Genomic DNA, 19,266 nt, shown 5'->3' with positions numbered 1-19,266 from the left:
GGGTTCACCACAAGATGGAAACCATTGGTGAGCCTCAAAAACAGGAAGGCCAGATTAGAGTTTGCCAAACGACATCTAAAAAAGCCTTCACAGTTCTGGAACAACATCCTATGGACAGATGAGACCAAGATCAACTTGTACCAGAGTGATGGGAAGAGAAGAGTATGGAGAAGGAAAGGAACTGCTCATGATCCTAGGCGTACCACCTCATCAGTGAAGCATGGTGGTGGTAGTGTCATGGCGTGGGCATATATGGCTGCCAATGGAACTGGTTCTCTTGTATTTATTGATGATGTGACTGCTGACAAAAGCAGCAGGATGAATTCAGAAGTGTTTCGGGCAATATTATCTGCTCATATTCCTTCAAATGCTTCAGAACTCATTGGACGCCGCTTCGCAGTGCAGATGGACAATGACCCAAAGCATACTGCAAAAGCAACCAAAGAGTTTTTTAAGTGAAAGAAGTGGAATGGTATGCAATGGCCAAGTCAATCACCTGACCTGAATCCGATTGCGCATGCATTTCACTTGCTGAAGACAAAACTGAAGGGAAAATGCCCCAAGAACAAGCAGGAACTGAAGACAGTTGCAGTAGAGGCCTGGCAGAGCATCACCAGGGATGAAGCCCAGTGTCTGGTGATGTCTATGCGTTGCAGACTTCAGGCTGTAATTGACTGCAAAGGATTTGCAACCAAGTATTAAAAAGTGAAAGTTTGATTTATGATTATTATTCTGTCCCATTACTTTTGGTCCCTTAACAAGTGGGAGGCACATATGCAAACTGGTGTAATTCCTACACCGTTCACCTGATTTGGATGTAAATACCCTCAAATTAAAGCCGACAGTCTGCAGTTAAAGCACATCTTGTTCGTTTCATTTCAAATCCATTGTGGTGGTGTATAGAGCCAAAAATGTTAGAATTGTGTCAATGTCCCAATATTTATGGACCTGACTGTAAGTAAAGGCTGGCGTCAATGTAGATCAGCCAAAACATGCAGTCCTTTATTGATAACTGTGACAAAAAGCCATGAAGATCCAACGTGTTTTGGCACTCTTGCCTTAATCATGTGCCCTGATTAAGGCCTGAGGGTAGAACGCGTTGGATTTTATGGCTTTTTTGTCACTGTTCTCAATAAAGGACTGCATGTTTTAGCCAATCTACACTGGCGCTAGCCTTTACTTATGTTCATTGGAGGTTTTCAGAGACGTTTGAGGCTGGGAGCAGTGCTATAGAAGCTGACAATGATTCACAGGAGGTGGTAGCCCTGCACACTTGTTCCACTTTCTTTAAATAACTACAGAAATAACTTGTATATAACTATGTACAGTTTTTTTGACACACAGCAGTTTGGAAGAAAAAAAAATGCTTCACTGAGATGTTGGTCTGTAGGTGATGCCTGTTTTACACAACACCCTGGATACTTGGCATAGTGGCTATTACACACCGTACACTGTAATTCTGCACTGAGCACTCTTCTAACCAGTTCTTTTGTTTATAGTATTTTAAATTAGGCTGCTTTATATGGTATCTGCATACTTTATGATGTATTCTCTTTGACAAAGTGAATGTAAATCTTCATCTCCTTCACATTTCAGACCTAAGTATCTTGTAGTCAATGCTGACGAAGGAGAGCCAGGAACCTGCAAGGACCGTGAGATTATGCGGCATGACCCCCACAAGCTTGTGGAAGGTTGCCTGGTGGCTGGCCGCAGTATGGGTGCACGAGCTGCTTACATTTATATTCGAGGAGAGTTCTACAATGAGGCATCCAACCTCCAGGTACTCATCTGCCCTTACAAGCCTTTGTAAAGGATGTTTGAAACTCTTAGTAGATATCTTCTTAGTTTTTTCCCGATCATCTTCCAGGACAGCACATTAGAGGGTGACTCTGCCCATCCAAAGCAGAAAACACAAGGCTCATGGACCGTAAAAGAAAAAAAAAAACAAGCTCAGACTCGATGTCCTAGTTTTTTGTTTTTCCTCAAGCTTAGGAGGAACAACATTGGTATTTCAAGGCCTTCCTTCTAGTCCCAATCTGTCCAATCTGCGCATGCTTGAGCATGACCTTAGAAAGCCAGTGGAAGTGACAGTTTCACTATGCTGGAATTTTGCTGCAGCTTTATGGTGCATTCAGTGGGCTAATTTGGACATCTAGTGATGGCTCCATTTGGGCACGACAGTGAGGGCTGAGCTATTCCCATTAATTTCAGCTTTTGGATGTACTGCTGCCAACCTTTAACTCTGGCCATGTGTCAAGTTTGGTCCTTCATCGGGCGCCTCTGGGCTCACAGGCACTGAAGGAGAGTTGGTGGGTGAGGGCCGGAGCAGCTAATGGATTTGCCTCTTACATCTGCAGGACTTCAATGCGCTGTATGTTTTTGTCTGCCATTGGCTTGGCAAGTTAGGGGCAGAGGTTTCAGCACCTCTTAATCTACAGAGTGCCAGCATCCCCAAGGTTACCAGGAATACAAATTATTAACACCATCCTATACTTATGTCACACTTATGAGTGTGCAGGGGTACCAGGGGCTATTTACTTCATATTACCCTCACTTACACTCTCTTTTTGTTGCAGCAAAGAGAGTTGCCGACCTAGGGTTATCTGCTATAGTTGAATCAGGGCTCTTGGTGCAATATTTGAATGAAAAGCCCCAAACAACTAAACCACATAAGGCCCCTCCCCTAGCTGAACTAGAAACATAAAATGTGGATCCAGCAACATTTAACTAAATGCTCTTGGGCTAAACCTCAATGCAAGTGCTACATAGACAAACGTGAGTAACACATGCTGGCGATGGTCTTCTGATTGTACAGGTCACAGCCTCAAGACTAATATAGCTGCATCAAAAAATAAACAGCTGTGAAGAACAGACTGTGTAAAGTTGGTGATCAAAGATATCCATGCAGACTAGTGATGTAGAAAATGATATACAAAACTTTATTATATATCTAATACAATTATTATTGGAAAATATTACCTTGCAAGAGGGGACAAACAAACGTCAGTGATGAATAGTGGATTCAAAAGAACAATCTGTACCTAGAACACCTGCATATGGTCAGTGATATAAATCGAAGCGGCCTGTGGAGCCGTCTACATTCAGATGCATATTGCTAAATGTGAAACTTAGAATATAAATAACATACTCTATGGCAATAACTACAACATTACAATACCTGACTTCAAACAAGGAAGTCACATGAATTTGGTGAGATAAGCTAACTATGGACAGTTAGTGGAAAATCTAGATAAAATAAACTCAAATCGAGCAATGTGGAGATCAAATCTTTTGGAAGAACTGACAGCTTTACAGTCAATTATTTACACTGAAGTGATAAGTTATCTATTGACTACTTAGCCACCACAGTTCCTCTCTCCTTCATGTGCCTATACTGGACTTTCTATATATACATCTTTGCTTTATTGGGCCGCCATTCCTCCTAAAGCTGCGTGGCTACATAGGACTATATTATTTTTTATTATAATTATTATTACAGGTACTTGTATAGTGCTGTCAATTTACGCAGCACTTTACATATATATATTGTACATTCACATCAGTCCCTAACCCTCAAGGGGCATACAATCTCTAAGGTACTGCTGTCAAATTAGCTTTTTAGCTCCAAATTACAATAACCTATATATCTGCTATCATTTTGTAGAGAACGTTGCTGATTACTGCCGCTTTATATGCCCGTGCTCTATGGCTTCTATCATCTGTGATTAGAGGTTGATATATTTAATTTGAAATTCCTCTTGATCCAACATTGACTATACATATCTACTGCATTACAGTTGACGTTTACTAGCCTGTATTACGAATTATGTTGTTGATTTATATGATTTATATTTGATACAAGTCTGTCTATTTAAAGTGGCGATCCAGTCCCCATAATCAATTTTATTTTTAAATTCCCCTGTGATTGGTATTACTTGTACATTTAAATTGGAATACTCTTATAGAGTATTTGTGCTGGTTAGTTTAAAATCTTTAAAAACGTACCTAATCTCAGAAGCAGGCAGGTGGCCATTTAGGATGTGGGCATCTGTCTTTTTCTGGGATTTGGTGCAGCTGGCTACCCAGCATGCACCTCCTGATCTCACGCCTAATGATACTGCATGGCGGGGTTTGTTTAGTACAGGTTGCCATACCAATGGCGGCAGTGGCGGAAGTACCTGCCCTGTTGTTGGGGCAACCTGTCAATCACATTTCATTATTAGGCTTCCCAAAGACTCCTGGGATAGATAACGCTGATATCCAGGAAGTCAATGGGAATTGAAAAAAAGGGAAAAAAACTGCGCTACACCCCAGACAATACAATATGTGATTAAATGTGTGAAAAAAATAATTATTCTGAAACAATAGTAAAACAATTAGTGAATTGCTGCTACTCTTTCCCTGAACACCACAAAATACAAAACATTTAAAATATGAGTGCGCTGTACACTAAATGTACACTGTACGCTGTACACTGTGCATAAATTAATTGAAATGTTAGAAGTCCACATTCATATATTAAATAATTTAAAAGTCCCAAAATCCAATAATCGTGCTGTGTGCTAAATAAATCCTCCAACGGAAAGTGCAGAGGTGTCGACAAATGCTTGACTCAAAAGAAAAAAATCAGCCTCTTACCAGACACTTTGATCTCCAATCAAGAGATCAAATGAGCAGATGGTGTTCAGATCCCACACTGATACCCTAGTTAATCATATCAAGATGATGAATAGGAGATGAATGGACAACTGCAGGTTCACTTGAATGAATCCATCACATCAGACAGCTCTCCACATCATGCAAGGAAAGGTTTAAAACAGAAGAAGAAAACTTCATAGTGCGACCCGATAAACCAGCAAAAAATGTATTAAAGTATTGCACTTGCATAGATAAGGTGCATAAAGGCAGTGTGAACATTTCCAATTCCAGCGGTGGCAGACCACAGGCCAGAACAAAGTGTGGTCACAGTTGGGCGGAGCACTCTTTATATAAGTCAATGGGAATTGCCTAATGACATCATCTCCTAGGAAGCCGGGACAGGAAGTGCCGCCCAAAGAATTATAATAAAGGTATTTAGAAACAAACATAATTTCCATCTCACACTGTACATTGGAAATATTGGAAGTTTAAAAAAAGACTGGAACTCCACTTTAAGCTACTCATCATCTGCAATTTTTATGCTGAGTGACTTCTTACATGGAATTAACCTATGATATGATCTAAAGCCTCACAAACTTTTGTCATTGACTTCTTTCAAAGCTGTCAATTCTTCCAAGAGGACTAGTTGATCTCCATATTACTTTATGTGAGTTTATTTTGTCTAGATTTTCCACTAACCATCCATAGCTTATCTCACCAAATTCATGTGACTTCCTTGTTTGAAGTCCATTATTGTAATGTTGTATTTATTGCCATAGAGTATGTTATTTATATTCTAGGTTCCACATTTGGTGATATGCATGTGAATGTAGACGGCTCCATGGGTTTCCTTTGATTCATATCACTGACCACATGCAGGCGTTCTAGTACGGATTGTTCTTTATGACTGATGTTTGTTTGTCCCCTCTAGTAAGATAATTTTTTTCCAATAATAATTGCATGATTCATATAATAAAGTTTTGTATATACATTTTCTACATGGCTACTCTGCATGGGTATCTTTGATTACCGACGTTACACAGTCTGTTCTTCACAGCTGTTTATTTTTTGATATATTTTTTTTGGTATAGGCCCACATCAATACTTTTTTTTTTTTTTTTTTTTTTGAGACAAAGCTATTATCTAGGCTTCCTGCCTGTTTTTGTGGCATTCATTTTGTTGGTTTAATTTATAGTTGCCACCTCTTTTTTAGGCTTGTTGAGACCTTATGAACTGGAAGGCTATGGCCATCTCCCACCTGAATGTGGGCTAAGTAATGCTACTTCTGTGTTCTGCAGTGTGTTGGGGAAGGGTGAGGTCACTGTGTATATGCATTGATTGAATACAAGAGTAATACCTCTGACTGTTGAGGATTGACTACATTATCTTTATGCTGTGGCTCAGGCCTCATATTGAACAGCTGGAAGTATACATTGAGGGCATTCCTTAACTCTCTCCAAATGTAAATCGGCCTGGATAGAGGAAACAGGAAACTTGTCAATGCCATGGGATTCATGTTGTTACTTAGCAGTATGGTTTTTGTGCTCCTTTCACCAGGTTATGTATTTTTTGTACATTGGCCTTGATGGTTTCCAAATAGCAGTTTGGCCATAATTTTCAGTATTAAAGTGTTCCTAAACCCCGGACCCTGCATTCACTATATCTGTTCTCCCCAGACCCTGCATTCACTATATCTGTTCTCCCCAGACCCTGCATTCACTATATCCGCTCTCCCCGGACCCTGCATTCACTATATCCGCTCTCCCCGGACCCTGCATTCACTATATCCGCTCTCCCCGGACCCTGCATTCACTATATCCGCTCTCCCTGGACCCTGCATTCACTATATCCGCTCTCCCCGGACCCTGCATTCACTATATCCGCTCTCCCCGGACCCTGCATTCACTATATCCGCTCTCCCCGGACCCTGCATTCACTATATCCGCTCTCCCTGGACCCTGCATTCACTATATCCGCTCTCCCCGGACCCTGCATTCACTATATCCGCTCTCCCCGGACCCTGCATTCACTATATCCGCTCTCCCCGGACCCTGCATTCACTATATCCGCTCTCCCCGGACCCTGCATTCACTATATCCGCTCTCCCCGGACCCTGCATTCACTATATCCGCTCTCCCCGGACCCTGCATTCACTATATTCGCTCTCCCCGGACCCTGCATTCACTATATTCGCTCTCCCCGGACCCTGCATTCACTATATCCGCTCTCCCCGGACCCTGCATTCACTATATCCGCTCTCCCCGGACCCTGCATTCACTATATCTGGTCTCCCCGGATCCTGCAGTCACTATATCTGGTCTCCCCGGACCCGGCATTCACTATATCTGGTCTCCCCGGATCCTGCAGTCACTATATCTGGTTTCCCACAGTACACAGAACATGGAAATGCAATTATTTTAGTAAATATAAACTGCTAAATACCTTTTCTCATCAGCAGTACATAGCAGTCTTGTGACTTCTTTCAGTGTCCAGCAGAGAACTGGTTAAAGCTTGTTGGAGGAGTTTTCTTTTCTTCTCTGGGAGGATGCAAAACCTCTGTCTGGACAGTGCTGATTGGCCCTGTGCTGGTCACATGCACCTTCCCAAGAGAAAAAAACCCCCCTCTAGCAATACATACCAAACTGAGCATGTGCAGAGTGTCTCCAAACAATAAATCTTATCAGGAGATAAGAGGGGGACACTGGAAGAAAGGGAGGATCAGAGAAGTCAGGATCAAACCTCCTTTTTACACAATGCAGAGGATTAATCCCTTAGGTTCAACAGGGAGTATAACAATCATGTTTTGCTGCATATACAGACTGATTTTACTGTTGTGGGTTTAGTAAACTATGCATATAAGTTTAAAACCATAGCAAAAAGGAGGGGCAGCACAGTGGCTAAATGGTTAACACTTCCGCCTGGCAGTACTAGGGTTGTTGGTTCAAGCTCCAACCACGGCACCACCTGCATGGAGTTTACATGTTCTCCCTCTGCCTGCGTGGGTTTCCTCCCACACTCCAAAGACATGCTGGTAGGTGAATTGGATCCTGTCTAAATTGGCCCTAGTATGTGTATGTATGAGGGAGGGTTAGGGACTGATGTTAGAAAATACATGTAAATATATATGTAAAGTGCTGCATAAATTACTGGCGCTATATTAGTACCTGTAATAAATAAAAAAGTTCCACCCAAAAGGGGAAGTTCCGCTTTAATTCTATGTCCCCTGCTCCCCATTAAGGATTGGCACCTTTGCGGAGCGGGTACTTGAATTTGACAGGTACCCGCTCCCACTTCCGCTGCAATTGCCTAGGCCAGTGGTGGGCAACCTTTTTTTTCAACTGAGCCAAATCTCGCCAAAACCATGATTGAAATTTATTTTGAGAGACACATTTTTAAAACTGAAAATACATCCCCCATATAGTAATTCATCCCCCATATAGTAATTCATCCCCCATATAGTAATTCATCCCCCATATAGTAATTCATCCCCCATATAGTAATTCATCCCCCCTATAGTAATTCATTTCCCATATTGTGTCAATTCACTTACCTTTGCTCCGCGCGTTCCTCTCGCCGTGTTCCCGCGCCGTTCCGGTCTTCAGGGCGGACTGTGAGAGGAGAGGAGTTTGTCACGCTGCCCCGCCTACATCCTGACAGCCAATGTTTGCCACGCTCCGCGGGCCGGATTAAAAGGTCCGCCGGGCCGTAGTTTGCCCATTGCTGGGCTAGCTGCAGAGTCCTGACTTTTGGGGCGGCCGCCCGAGAGGAGGGAGGGGAGCGGGCGCCCGGCACACAGAAGAGCCGCATTAAAGTGTGTAAAGAGCCGCATGTGGCTCGCGAGCCGCTGCTTGCCGACCACTGGCCTAGGCGATCGAAAGCAAAAGTTGTTCTCCCCCCTCCCTCCCTGTAGTCTTTTGAGACATGTGACAGGTCCCAGAAGAGTACAGGCCATTCACAAAGTGCAGCACATGTGCAGTGGGCACCCGGCTGTGAACCTGCAAGTTGTCACATCCGGGTGCCCACACTAAAGATGGTGGCACCAGGGAGAGAAGATGGCCGGTGAAACCAGCGGTGGTGAGGATGCCGCTGGACTGAGGGACAGGTAAGTGGCTGTATGTTAAAAGTTAGCAGCTACAGTTTTTGTAGCTGCTGACTTTTATTGTTAGGTTTTTTTTTTTAGCTGGAACTCTGCTTTGACTGGGTCTCAGAGATGCTCATCCAATCATTTAGTGTGTTTCTGTGGCATTTGGTCCTTATACTTTTAGGTAGCATTTTATTTCCGTCTGCTATTACTATTTGATGTTCCAGTATCACACTTCTTTATTTATTTTTTACCAATATTTCTGCAGTATGGACACCGACTCTATGGTGTCTTTACAACTAAGTTGCCTTATGCTGTATTGAAAAACTTTTGTCAAAGTTCTAATTGAGGTCTCTTTTTCGTATTAGACACACGCTGCCAAGAGTAGTCTCAGGTTACAGGCCAGTTATGAGGAACAGAACAGAAACAGGGAAAAGGCAGTCTGTATAGAAAAGTGCAGGTAGAGACCAGCTTAAAGTTTGCAAGTAGGACTGGAATGCTTTATCTCGGATTACATCATCTCAATAAGTCTGTGTTTAGATAAAATGCAATAAAAGTTTAAAAAACAAAAAATAAAATGTTGTTTTGTTATAACGTTTCTATACCTCCTTTTTGCTATTGTTTTAAACTTATATGCATAGTCTGATATACATTATGTGAATGTACTATAGTCCCTAAACTTGCTCTTCTGCATTGGAACAGGTGGCTATCCGGGAGGCGTACGAGGCGGGACTTATTGGAAAAAATGCCTGCGGCTCCGGGTATGACTTTGACGTGTTTGTTGTAAGAGGAGCTGGGGCATACATCTGCGGTGAAGAAACAGCATTGATCGAGAGTATTGAAGGGAAGCAGGGGAAGCCCCGTCTCAAACCTCCATTTCCCGCTGACATTGGTAAGTACCGACATGCCTTCCATTACATCTAGAATTAGGAACACATGTTTAACCAGTTCTACTAATCAAGCAATTACGGTACTCACCAGAGTTATGGGCCTAGAGCACAGAAGAGGCCCACCTTGCATGTGTTGTGCACAAAAATTAGCCGCGGCACCCAATGCAGTTCAGTCCAATAGAAGACGCTCTCGATGCAGTGATCAGTCATATACAGTGAGATGCTGAGACTGGCTTGTACATACTCTGTGGCAGCTCACAAAGAAGGTTCAAGTGATCTATGTCATTGGGATTTGAATGCACCTGTCATTTTGGCAATAAACAGTACACTGTAGAGTAGTTGTGTAAAAAAGATGCCCACTGCAGTTTTTTTTTCTTTTTTTTGTGCCTGTACAAAGCTTTTATTTTATTTTGGATTGGTAAATTTTACGGAGTTTTCTACTTTATCCCTGTTCAGATATTCAGGGTAGCTCAGATAACGGTGCTATTTATTTATTGCAAAAAACCTGCCACAACCTATACAGTAAAAGCTGAATGACTTACAGTTTTAGGCCATTTAATTCTGAGTAGTATACGGTTTGGCTTAGTTTATATTTTATTTGTCGATTCTACTTTGTTTTATTTGTTTACAAACAATTTTATTTTTCAAGAAATAGTTTGTAAAATAACATTACAGCTTCAAACAATGTGTAAAAAAAGTAACAAGGCACAATTGAATTGTACATATCAAAAAGGCACAATCATATAGAATAAAGTAAAAATGAAGAGAAAAGAAGAGAGAATAGAGTTTAAGTACATGAGAAATATAAATAAAGAGGTAGGCAGAAATTCTACTTTGTTTTAAAACAACTTACTGTAAGCTGGAATTCCTCTGTAAGCCCAATGCTAACTAGGGGCTCCCTAATACAGGCAACCTCCATGCCCATTCGGGCCACCTAAACTACAGAGCTTGTGGCTTGCCATAGTTTGTTACTGGTTGCATATTGTGGGGGTGGGTAAACCATTTATTTTGAACAAACGGTGTAGCGCTGTAAATACTAAAATGCCATATTGTCAAATCATAATATAAATAATATTAAAGTGAAAGAATATTAATAAACCTTGTGTATCCTTATTACCTTAATTAAAGGTGGAATACATTCCAAAGCAAGTATAAAATCAAAGTGAGCAATTATAAAACCGTGACATATATCAATTGATATAAATAAATAAAAAAAGTACCAAGAAGTGAAGAAATATTGCTCATATTTATGGTGCCAATTATATCTGGCTCTGGTGGAAAAGTGAGAAGAAGGGGGAGCGCAGGTTATGTAAGCCTTTAAGGCAGAATGAGCAAAGTGCACGTTTTTACTTTAAAGGAAAAACTAGTTTTTTCATTTTGGATAGAGTAAGGGAGTGTCATACCACCTGTCAGTTTTATGTTTTGTCATCTGTTTCCCTTCACTTCCTGTCCCTTAACCAAAACAGGAAGTGAGAGGAAAGCCCTTTGAATTGACAGAATCCCTCATTTCCACTAGAATTAGTGTCCCCTTTAAAATATTTCCCCTCTATTCCTGTTCTGGTAACAACCCAAAATCAGTTTTTTCCTTCACTTTTGGTGATAACAGGACAAATAGACGGTGAATCTCCCTCCACAGAGAGCAATTAAAACCTTACAATAGGTTGCCGAAAATTATCGTCCAAAAATAGGGTTATCAACATTTTGCCGATTAGATAAAAAAAGGTGCTGGTAATAATTGAGTTCGATGCAAAAATGCGCCCCATTGGCTTCAATGCAAAAAGGCCCCCTACTGACTTCAATGCAAAAACGCCCCCTACTGACTTCAATGTAAAAACGCCTCCTGTTTAAGTTTTTTAATTTTTTAAATATTTCATTTTATTTTCTGTGTTACTTTCAATAAAAGTTATTTTACGTTACTGGATTGTATTTTTTTAATTCATATTCATTTAAATTCATGATACGAAGTAAAAAGTCGAATATAATACAATTACGTATAAAAAATGTGTTTTTTTTTTTAAAAAACTGCTCATTTCATTTTCAGTATTCGGCCAAGTGCATCCTGAATTTTCGGTTTCAGTCCAGAATTTTCATTTCGGTGCACCACTACCTGACAAGTGTTCTAATCCCTCTCCACTCTATAGAAAACTAAAAAAACAAATTGCCTTTAGTTCTATTTTGAGAGTAAATATTTAGATTCACGTAGTCCTGGTTCTGTTAGCCTAGGATGGTGTTGTATGATAATTGAAGCCGGAACGGTGTCTGCCTTCTCTACTCTCCTTTTTTTTTTTTTTTTCTTTTTTTATACTAAAGCGCTGTTTACTGCTGAATGCATCTAGACACCTGGTGGTAGATGATGGATATTAAAGGTGTGGTCTCTCATTCTGCCTTGTAGGAGTCTTTGGGTGCCCCACAACTGTTGCTAATGTGGAGACCGTTTCAGTGGCGCCCACCATCTGCAGACGTGGAGGCCCCTGGTTTGCTAGCTTTGGCCGGGAAAGAAATTCGGGAACTAAACTGTTCAACATCTCCGGTCACGTCAACAATCCATGTACCGTAGAGGAAGAGATGTCCATACCATTGAAGGAGCTTATAGAAAGGCATGCAGGTACAGTATGACTACACTGGAGTGTTCACTACAAGGTCGATGTGAGGCAGTGCTGAGGGTTAACCAAATCCTTTCTGTGCTATAGCCGAATGACCTCTACAGCATGGTTGTCCAGTTCTGGGAGGGCGCCATACGACATCCTCCCAGAAAGTGCCCTCCCGCACACAGCCAACGTGATCTCCTATGGACACAGCTGATCACATGGTGAGGTAAAAGGCCAATCACAGGGGCCTTTTACCACGTGATCAGCTGTGTCCAATGACACAGTAGATCACCGAGTAAATACAGTTGCTGGTTATCAGCAGCACTTCCCAAATGGAAGAAAAATATATTTGAAATATATTTTTTAAATATTCTTCCCAAATATATTGACATATATTTGAAATACTGCAATTTTGGCCATATCACACACACACACACACACACACACTCATTCACACACTCTTTTGGAATGCAGTTGCAAACATATGTTAAAATATATATTAAAATTAATGTATATTTTTTTAAATATATTCAGATTTTTTTTAACATATGCAAAAGTAATTTTAAAACCTATTTTTACATATAATTGTAAATGCATTCCAAAAATGTAGATTTGTATTTTTAAAGAAATACAGTATATTTAAAATGTATTTTAAAAAATATTTTTCGTATATTTTGTAATAAAAACACATTTCAACATACAGTGTGTGTGTGTATATATTTTGCTCTTTCTTTGTTTATAGTGCAAAAAATAAAACACCCAGTGGCAATTAAATATCACCAAAAGAAAGTACTGTCTCAAAAAATGCTAAAAAGTTCATATGAATACAGTGTTGTACCGCACAATTGTCATTCAAAGTGCGACAGCGCTGAAAGCTGAAAATTGGCCTGGGCAGGAAGGGGGGTAAAAGTGCCCGGTAGGGAAGGGGTTAATAGATAAAGTAAGCATGTGCAGAAGAAGCAATGGCTTTTGTTAAATGTTACATGGCAATTGTTAAGTTGAGGCCTTATTCATTGTGTTGGTAAAATATCATATATTAAGCCTATTCAAAACAACGCCCCACTTGCTTCCTGGGCCTTCGCCTCGCAGGCTTGTTCCAACCCTTCTTTGATTATTCCGATAGTTTTGTATTTAAACATGTACGCTCAGTTCTCCTAAGCGAACAGTAGAAGTAGCAGCTTATCCAAAGAAGAGAATAGCTGTCCTACACAATCAAACCCTGGGCCTCCCTGCAGACTACATAATACAGCCTGGTCCTAGATCCATCCCAGCCTGTGAGACATTACAGCAGGGGATGCTGGAACATCTAAAGCACGGGTGTCAAAATGGCAGCCCTCCAGCGGTTGCCAAATTACAAGTCCCATGAGGCATTGCAAGATTGACAGTTACAAGCATGACTCCCAAAGGCAAAGGCATGATGGGACTTGTAAATACGGGATGTGAGTGCTCTAAAAAACCAGTAAAAGCCGCTATGCACAAAGGTAACCAGAAACCCTTAATAAAAGCAATATAAGATAGGTGCAGCGCTAAAAATAAATAAATCTATTGAAACAGGTTAAATGGTAGTGTTTCCAGTTCGTAAACAGTTCAAATAAATGATCAGTTAAAGTGTTCCTTAAGGTGCTTGCTTCCTGGGAATCGGTGACTGTGCAATAATGATGGAGAGAATGCGCACTCACCGGACGCGCATATATATTGCGCTTGTGTTAATTCCAAAGGATGTCAGAGCAAGCCAGGAATGGGGATGTCTTCCCTCTAAGGGATGGGTTATCATCAAAGGTATCCCAAGGTGGTTAAGAGGTGATCCACATCTGCCAGAGTTCAAATGGGTGCTGCTCAGGGTTAAATGGGTGCTGCTCCCAGGATGAGAGATCCCCTCTCTGGATAGTAGGTGGTCAGGTGTCTGAAAATCGAAACTCCCCCAGGGAGTTAAAATAGGGACACATACTGTAATGTCCATACATTTTGTGGGGGCTTCATTTGGTGTCTTCGCCCTGGGAGCTAGATGACCTTGTCTTAGCACTGCATATGATATTTCTGGTGATTTTTTTTTTTTGTCTGTTTTTTTGCAGGTGGTGTCATTGGTGGCTGGGACAATCTGCTGGGTGTCATTCCTGGAGGCTCCTCCACCCCTATCATCCCTCGCTCTGTATGTGATGATGTCCTCATGGACTTTGATGCTCTTGTTCAGGCCCAGACTGGTCTGGGCACAGCTGCACTCATTGTCATGGATAAATCAGTGAGTTCAGTTGTCTGAGAGTCCTGTAATCACTGTTAGTATGACCTGCAAGTACCCTTCTCCTCTGACTTCATTCTTCCATTGCAGACAGACATCGTTCGCGCTATTGCCCGTCTTATAGAATTCTATAAGCACGAGAGCTGCGGTCAGTGCACACCATGCAGGGAAGGTATGTTATAACACTACAGAGGCATGTGTCGTAGCGTGTGTTTTCACTGGTGTATCAGTGTATGTCTTTAGGCATCAACTGATTATCTTGCCCATAAAAACTAATTCTACACTAATCGCACTATACCAAAGCTAACCCAAATGTTTAGCACCAATATCGCATGAAATTTTTTTCGCACTGAAAGTGTTACTAAACCCAGGACCCTGCATTCACTATATCCGGTCTCCCCGGACCCTGCATTCACTGTATCCGGTCTCCCCGGACCCTGCATTCACTGTATCCGGTCTCCCCGGACCCTGCATTCACTGTATCCGGTCTCCCCGGACCCTGCATTCACTGTATCCGCTCTCCCCGGACCCTGCATTCACTGTATCCGGTCTCCCCGGACCCTGCATTCACTGTATCCGGTCTCCCCGGACCCTGCATTCACTGTATCCGGTCTCCCCAGACCCTGCATTCACTGTATCCGGTCTCCCCGGACCCTGCATTCACTGTATCCGGTCTCCCCGGACCCTGCATTCACTGTATCCGCTCTCCCCGGACCCTACATTCACTGTATCCGCTCTCCCCAGACCCTGCATTCACTATATCCGCTCTCCCCGGACCCTGCATTCACTGTATCCGGTCCCCCCGGACCCTGCATTCACTATATCTAGTCTCCCACAGTACACAGAACATAGAAGTGCAATTATTTTAGTAAATATAAACTGCTAAATACCTTTTCTCATCAGTAGTATATAGCAGTCTTGTGACTTCTATCAAGTGTCCAGCTGAGCACTGGTTAAAGTTGGTAGGGGAAGTTTTCTTTCTGCTCTAGGAGGATGCAGAATCCCTGACCTCTGTCTGGACAGTGCTGATTGGCCCTGTGCTGATCACATGTGCTCTCCCAAGTTAAAAAAAAAAAAAAAAAAAAACCCTCTAGCAATACACACCAGATTGAGCATGTGCAGAGTGTCTCCACACATAGTTACATAGTCTGGCTGAATAAAGACAAAAGTCCATCCAGTTCAACGATTAAAATTTTTTTTTATAATCCTACACCCACAGTTGATCCAGAGGAAAGCAAAAAAAAAACCCAGCAAAGCATGATCCAATTTGCTCCTGCATTGGATCACCCGAGAGGCAATTGGATATTCCCCGGATCAACTTTACCTATAAATGTTAGTATCCACATAATGTCTTATCAGGAGATAAGGAGGGGGGGGGGCACTGGAAGAAGGGGAGGATCAGAGCAGCCAGGATCAAACAGCGTTTTTATACAATGCAGACGATTAACCCCTTAGGTTCCACAGTGAGTATAACAAGCATGCTTTACTGCATATACAGACTGATTTTACTGTTGTGGGTTTAGTAACACTTGAATTTCAATGTGTGTAACACTTGATGCAGAAATTTTCAAGTGAAAAGGCAGACAATCTGAATTGGGTTCTTACAGCTCTGCCTGCTGCAGTAATTTGAGGGTCTTTACCAAAGATGTCAGTGTGGTAATTCTGCCAGAAAGTCAGCACTTCCAGCATTATTGGGTCCTCCCACGGGTAGGCCATCCACTGCAATAACCCCAATGCCCTTTCCCAGTTCATCACAGTGTTATCTTCTGGAAGTGCAAAAATGTCCCCAGATCAGCCATGAAAGTTGCTGCCCAGTAAACGTGCTGCCATTGCAGCTCAAAGCAAGACACTGTGTTGTCCTTATTTCTTATAGAGGTCTTTGATCTTCCACAGGAGTTGACTGGATGAACAAAATGATGTGGAGGATGTGTCAAGGGAACGCCCAGGAGGCTGAGATAGACATGTTGTGGGAGATCAGTAAGCAAATCGAAGGCCACACAATCTGTGCATTAGGGGACGGTGCGGCTTGGCCTGTGCAGGTAAATACTTCTCACCGTGCAGTAGGATTTCTATTGGAGGAGGAGGGAGATGTATTCAGGTCTTCTAACAACAATGGGATATTAATATTGTGGAATCTTTATCTTCAAGATGTGTGTTCCCACATAAATTACCTTCATTCTTGGAGTCTTGAAATAATAAAACCTCAGTTATTTACAGTGGTTATAAAGTCTTAAGCTTTTTACCTTTAAAAGTTATAGATTGTAAACCTCAGACATGAAATATAAACAAGGCATATCCCTCTATAGTATGTACTTGTCTCAAGTAAGAGCATAGCGTGTCTTTTCTGTCTGCTGCTTTGTTCCTCTGCTACCAGCATGAATCATTTCTGACAAGTTTTCCTGACATTATTATTACACTTGTAATGCAGTATTATTTATTTGCCTAAATTTTATATGAAAAACACTTTTTTTTTCAAAATGTTTGGACTTTTTCATTTATATAGCAAAAAAATAAAAATCCCAGTGGTGAATAAATACCACCAAAATAAAGTTTTATCTGTCTCAAAAAAAATGCTAAAAAATTCATATGGGTACAGTGTTGCATGACCGCACAATTGCCATTCAAAGTGTGATAGCGCTGAAAATTGACCTGGTCAGGAAGGGGTTGAAAGTGTCCGGACTTGAAGTGGTTAAGCTGGTGCTATCATTGCTGCCTCAGGTTTCCTGTTTCCGGGTGGTTCCTTCCTCTTTAGAATCCTATTGATCCCCTCTTGCTTGCAGACTAGAATTGTGTCTCTGTACACTGTGTGCATTGATAGAAACACACAGCCCCATAGTCTAGAGTGGCAAGGCATTCCCCTGCTCCTCCCTTTTCCAATCTGACTGCACTGTCCTCTGTTAACTTTTTCCTGTGGAGACTGCAAGTTCGAGGGAGCAGAAGCCAGCAGCATTGAAAGTTGGAAACTGCAAATGTTTGGGTTCGAATTTTAACAAATACTGGGGAATGTTTATTTTACTGTGCTAAATGTGTTCAGTTAAAAACATTGAGGGTTTAATACTGCTTTCAAGTGGTTCCAAAGTCTACATTTTTTTTACCTTAACCACTTGCCCTCCAGAGGATTTACCCCCCCTTCCTGACCAGGCTATTTTTTGTGATACGGCGCTGCGTTACTTTACCTGATAATTGCACCGTCATGCAACCCTGCACCGAAATGAAATTTATGTCCTTTTTTCTCAAATGGGGCTTTCTTTCGGTGGTATTTGATCACCTCTGCTTTTTTTATTTTTTGCTCCATCAAAAAAAGATAGGCAGTTTAAAAATATATATTTTTTACTTTTTGCTAATGAACATATCCAATAAAATTTAAAAAAATCAAATTTAGGCGAAAATGTATTCTGCTACGTCTGCTAAAAAAAAAATCCCAATACATGTATTTTAATTGGTTTACATGAAAGTTATAGCGTTTACAAATGGAAGTATATATACTGGAATTTTTATTTTGTTATACTAGTAATGGCGGCGATAAGCGACTTATAGCGGGACTGAAGGAGGGAAAGGGAGGGGGCACGGTGTTGGAAGCAGAAAATCGGTACTTCTTATTAGGAGTGAAATTCAGCTTTAAGTCAGCCGCAACCAGGCAACTAGAATTTTTGGCAGGTGGTCAGCAATGACACCTCCCATACTTCCCTTGTCACAGTGTTAAAGCTTTTCCAAGTATGGTGACTGCTACTACTAACTTCCTTCTTACAATGCTAGTTGCCTGGCCCCTGTGCTGTCTGGCTTCAGTACTTTTCTCATTTACATACTGGACATGTTCCAGGTTGGTGACTCAAAGTTTGCAGTTTTCTGCATTCTTTTCTAGGCCAATAACTCAAATGATTGAAGTCAGAGAGTCAGCTGCAGAATGAAAAGCTGGCAACAACAAGCTCCATGTTTGTCTTAGGAAAGGTGTTTTTTTTTTTTTTTTTTTTTTAAAGCCCATTTAATGTCTGAAACAAATGCATCTCTTTCACATGTTCAATTTTGTGGCTGGAAATGCCTTCAAATACGAAAAATGCTGCTTCCTGTTCTCACTCTGCTGGGGTCTGTTCTGGCAGAGCTGAGTAATAGCCACACCCCTCAGAACAAGTTGGTGGGTCTGACTAGCTTTGTTATTGAGAACTGATTGCACTAGGTCTTGCGTGTCTCCTACTGTGCACTGTCATAATAAGTAACTCTGTACAACTGTTCTAACAGGAATGCATAAGTAGGAATATAAAAATGGCGGTTTTAGTGCAATGTCTAAATTTGAATTTTTAAGGAGGGTGTATCTTTTGACTTGTTTGTAGCATCAAAGCAAAACTCAGCAGAGAGACTATTGGCACCCACACAAAACTAGAATATTGGATATGGGTGGGCTGTTCGTTTGGAATTTTGTCTTTTATCTTCTCTTTATGCTTTGCCTATTGTTTTATGTAACAGTCCCATTCTTCTTTTTAGGGTTTGATTCGTCATTTCCGACCGGAGCTGGAGGAGAGGATTAGACTGTTCCATGCAACTAATAGACAGAAGGCCAGCAACTGAGTGCACACAGCTGACATGACATAACCAGATCCGCTTTATTTATCAGAGCAGAATGTCGCTTTTGCCGCTTGTGTTGATACGTGTTAATAAACCTGAACTTTCTAAGCTGACCTGTCTTGTTGATGTTTTTTGTAAATCACTAAAGCTGCTTTTACACTGATCCATTTATTTCTTCCTCTTTTGTGTTTCGTTGCAGGTCAGGTGCGTTTTTTATAATCCTGCCTTCTGCATTTTTGGTGCAGGTTTGGTTAAAAAAAAAAAAAAAATGCG

At 41.4% G+C, this 19,266-nt stretch overlaps 1 protein-coding gene across 1 annotated transcript in view; it reads left to right on the top strand.

The window, feature by feature from the left end:
- Positions 1-19,106, top strand: part of NDUFV1 (NADH:ubiquinone oxidoreductase core subunit V1) — a 34,729-nt gene extending 15,623 nt beyond the window's left edge. Inside the window, exons 5-11 of the mRNA XM_089683680.1 lie at positions 1,597-1,780; positions 9,422-9,611; positions 12,002-12,214; positions 14,270-14,436; positions 14,524-14,605; positions 16,327-16,472; positions 18,913-19,106. Of these exons, the coding sequence (XP_089539806.1) occupies positions 1,597-1,780; positions 9,422-9,611; positions 12,002-12,214; positions 14,270-14,436; positions 14,524-14,605; positions 16,327-16,472; positions 18,913-18,996 (1,066 nt within the window). The 3' untranslated portion in view covers positions 18,997-19,106. The remainder of the gene's footprint in view (positions 1-1,596; positions 1,781-9,421; positions 9,612-12,001; positions 12,215-14,269; positions 14,437-14,523; positions 14,606-16,326; positions 16,473-18,912) is intronic.
- The last annotated feature ends 160 nt before the right edge of the window (positions 19,107-19,266 follow it).

This window comes from Staurois parvus, unplaced genomic scaffold (genome assembly GCF_062004578.1).
Source record: "Staurois parvus isolate SC_StPar_1 unplaced genomic scaffold, SC_StPar_1.0 ptg000320l, whole genome shotgun sequence".
In the NCBI taxonomy this organism is placed as follows: Eukaryota; Metazoa; Chordata; class Amphibia; order Anura; family Ranidae; genus Staurois; species Staurois parvus.
Note: the sequence above shows the minus strand (reverse complement) of the source record. Positions and strands in the feature narration are given on the sequence as shown.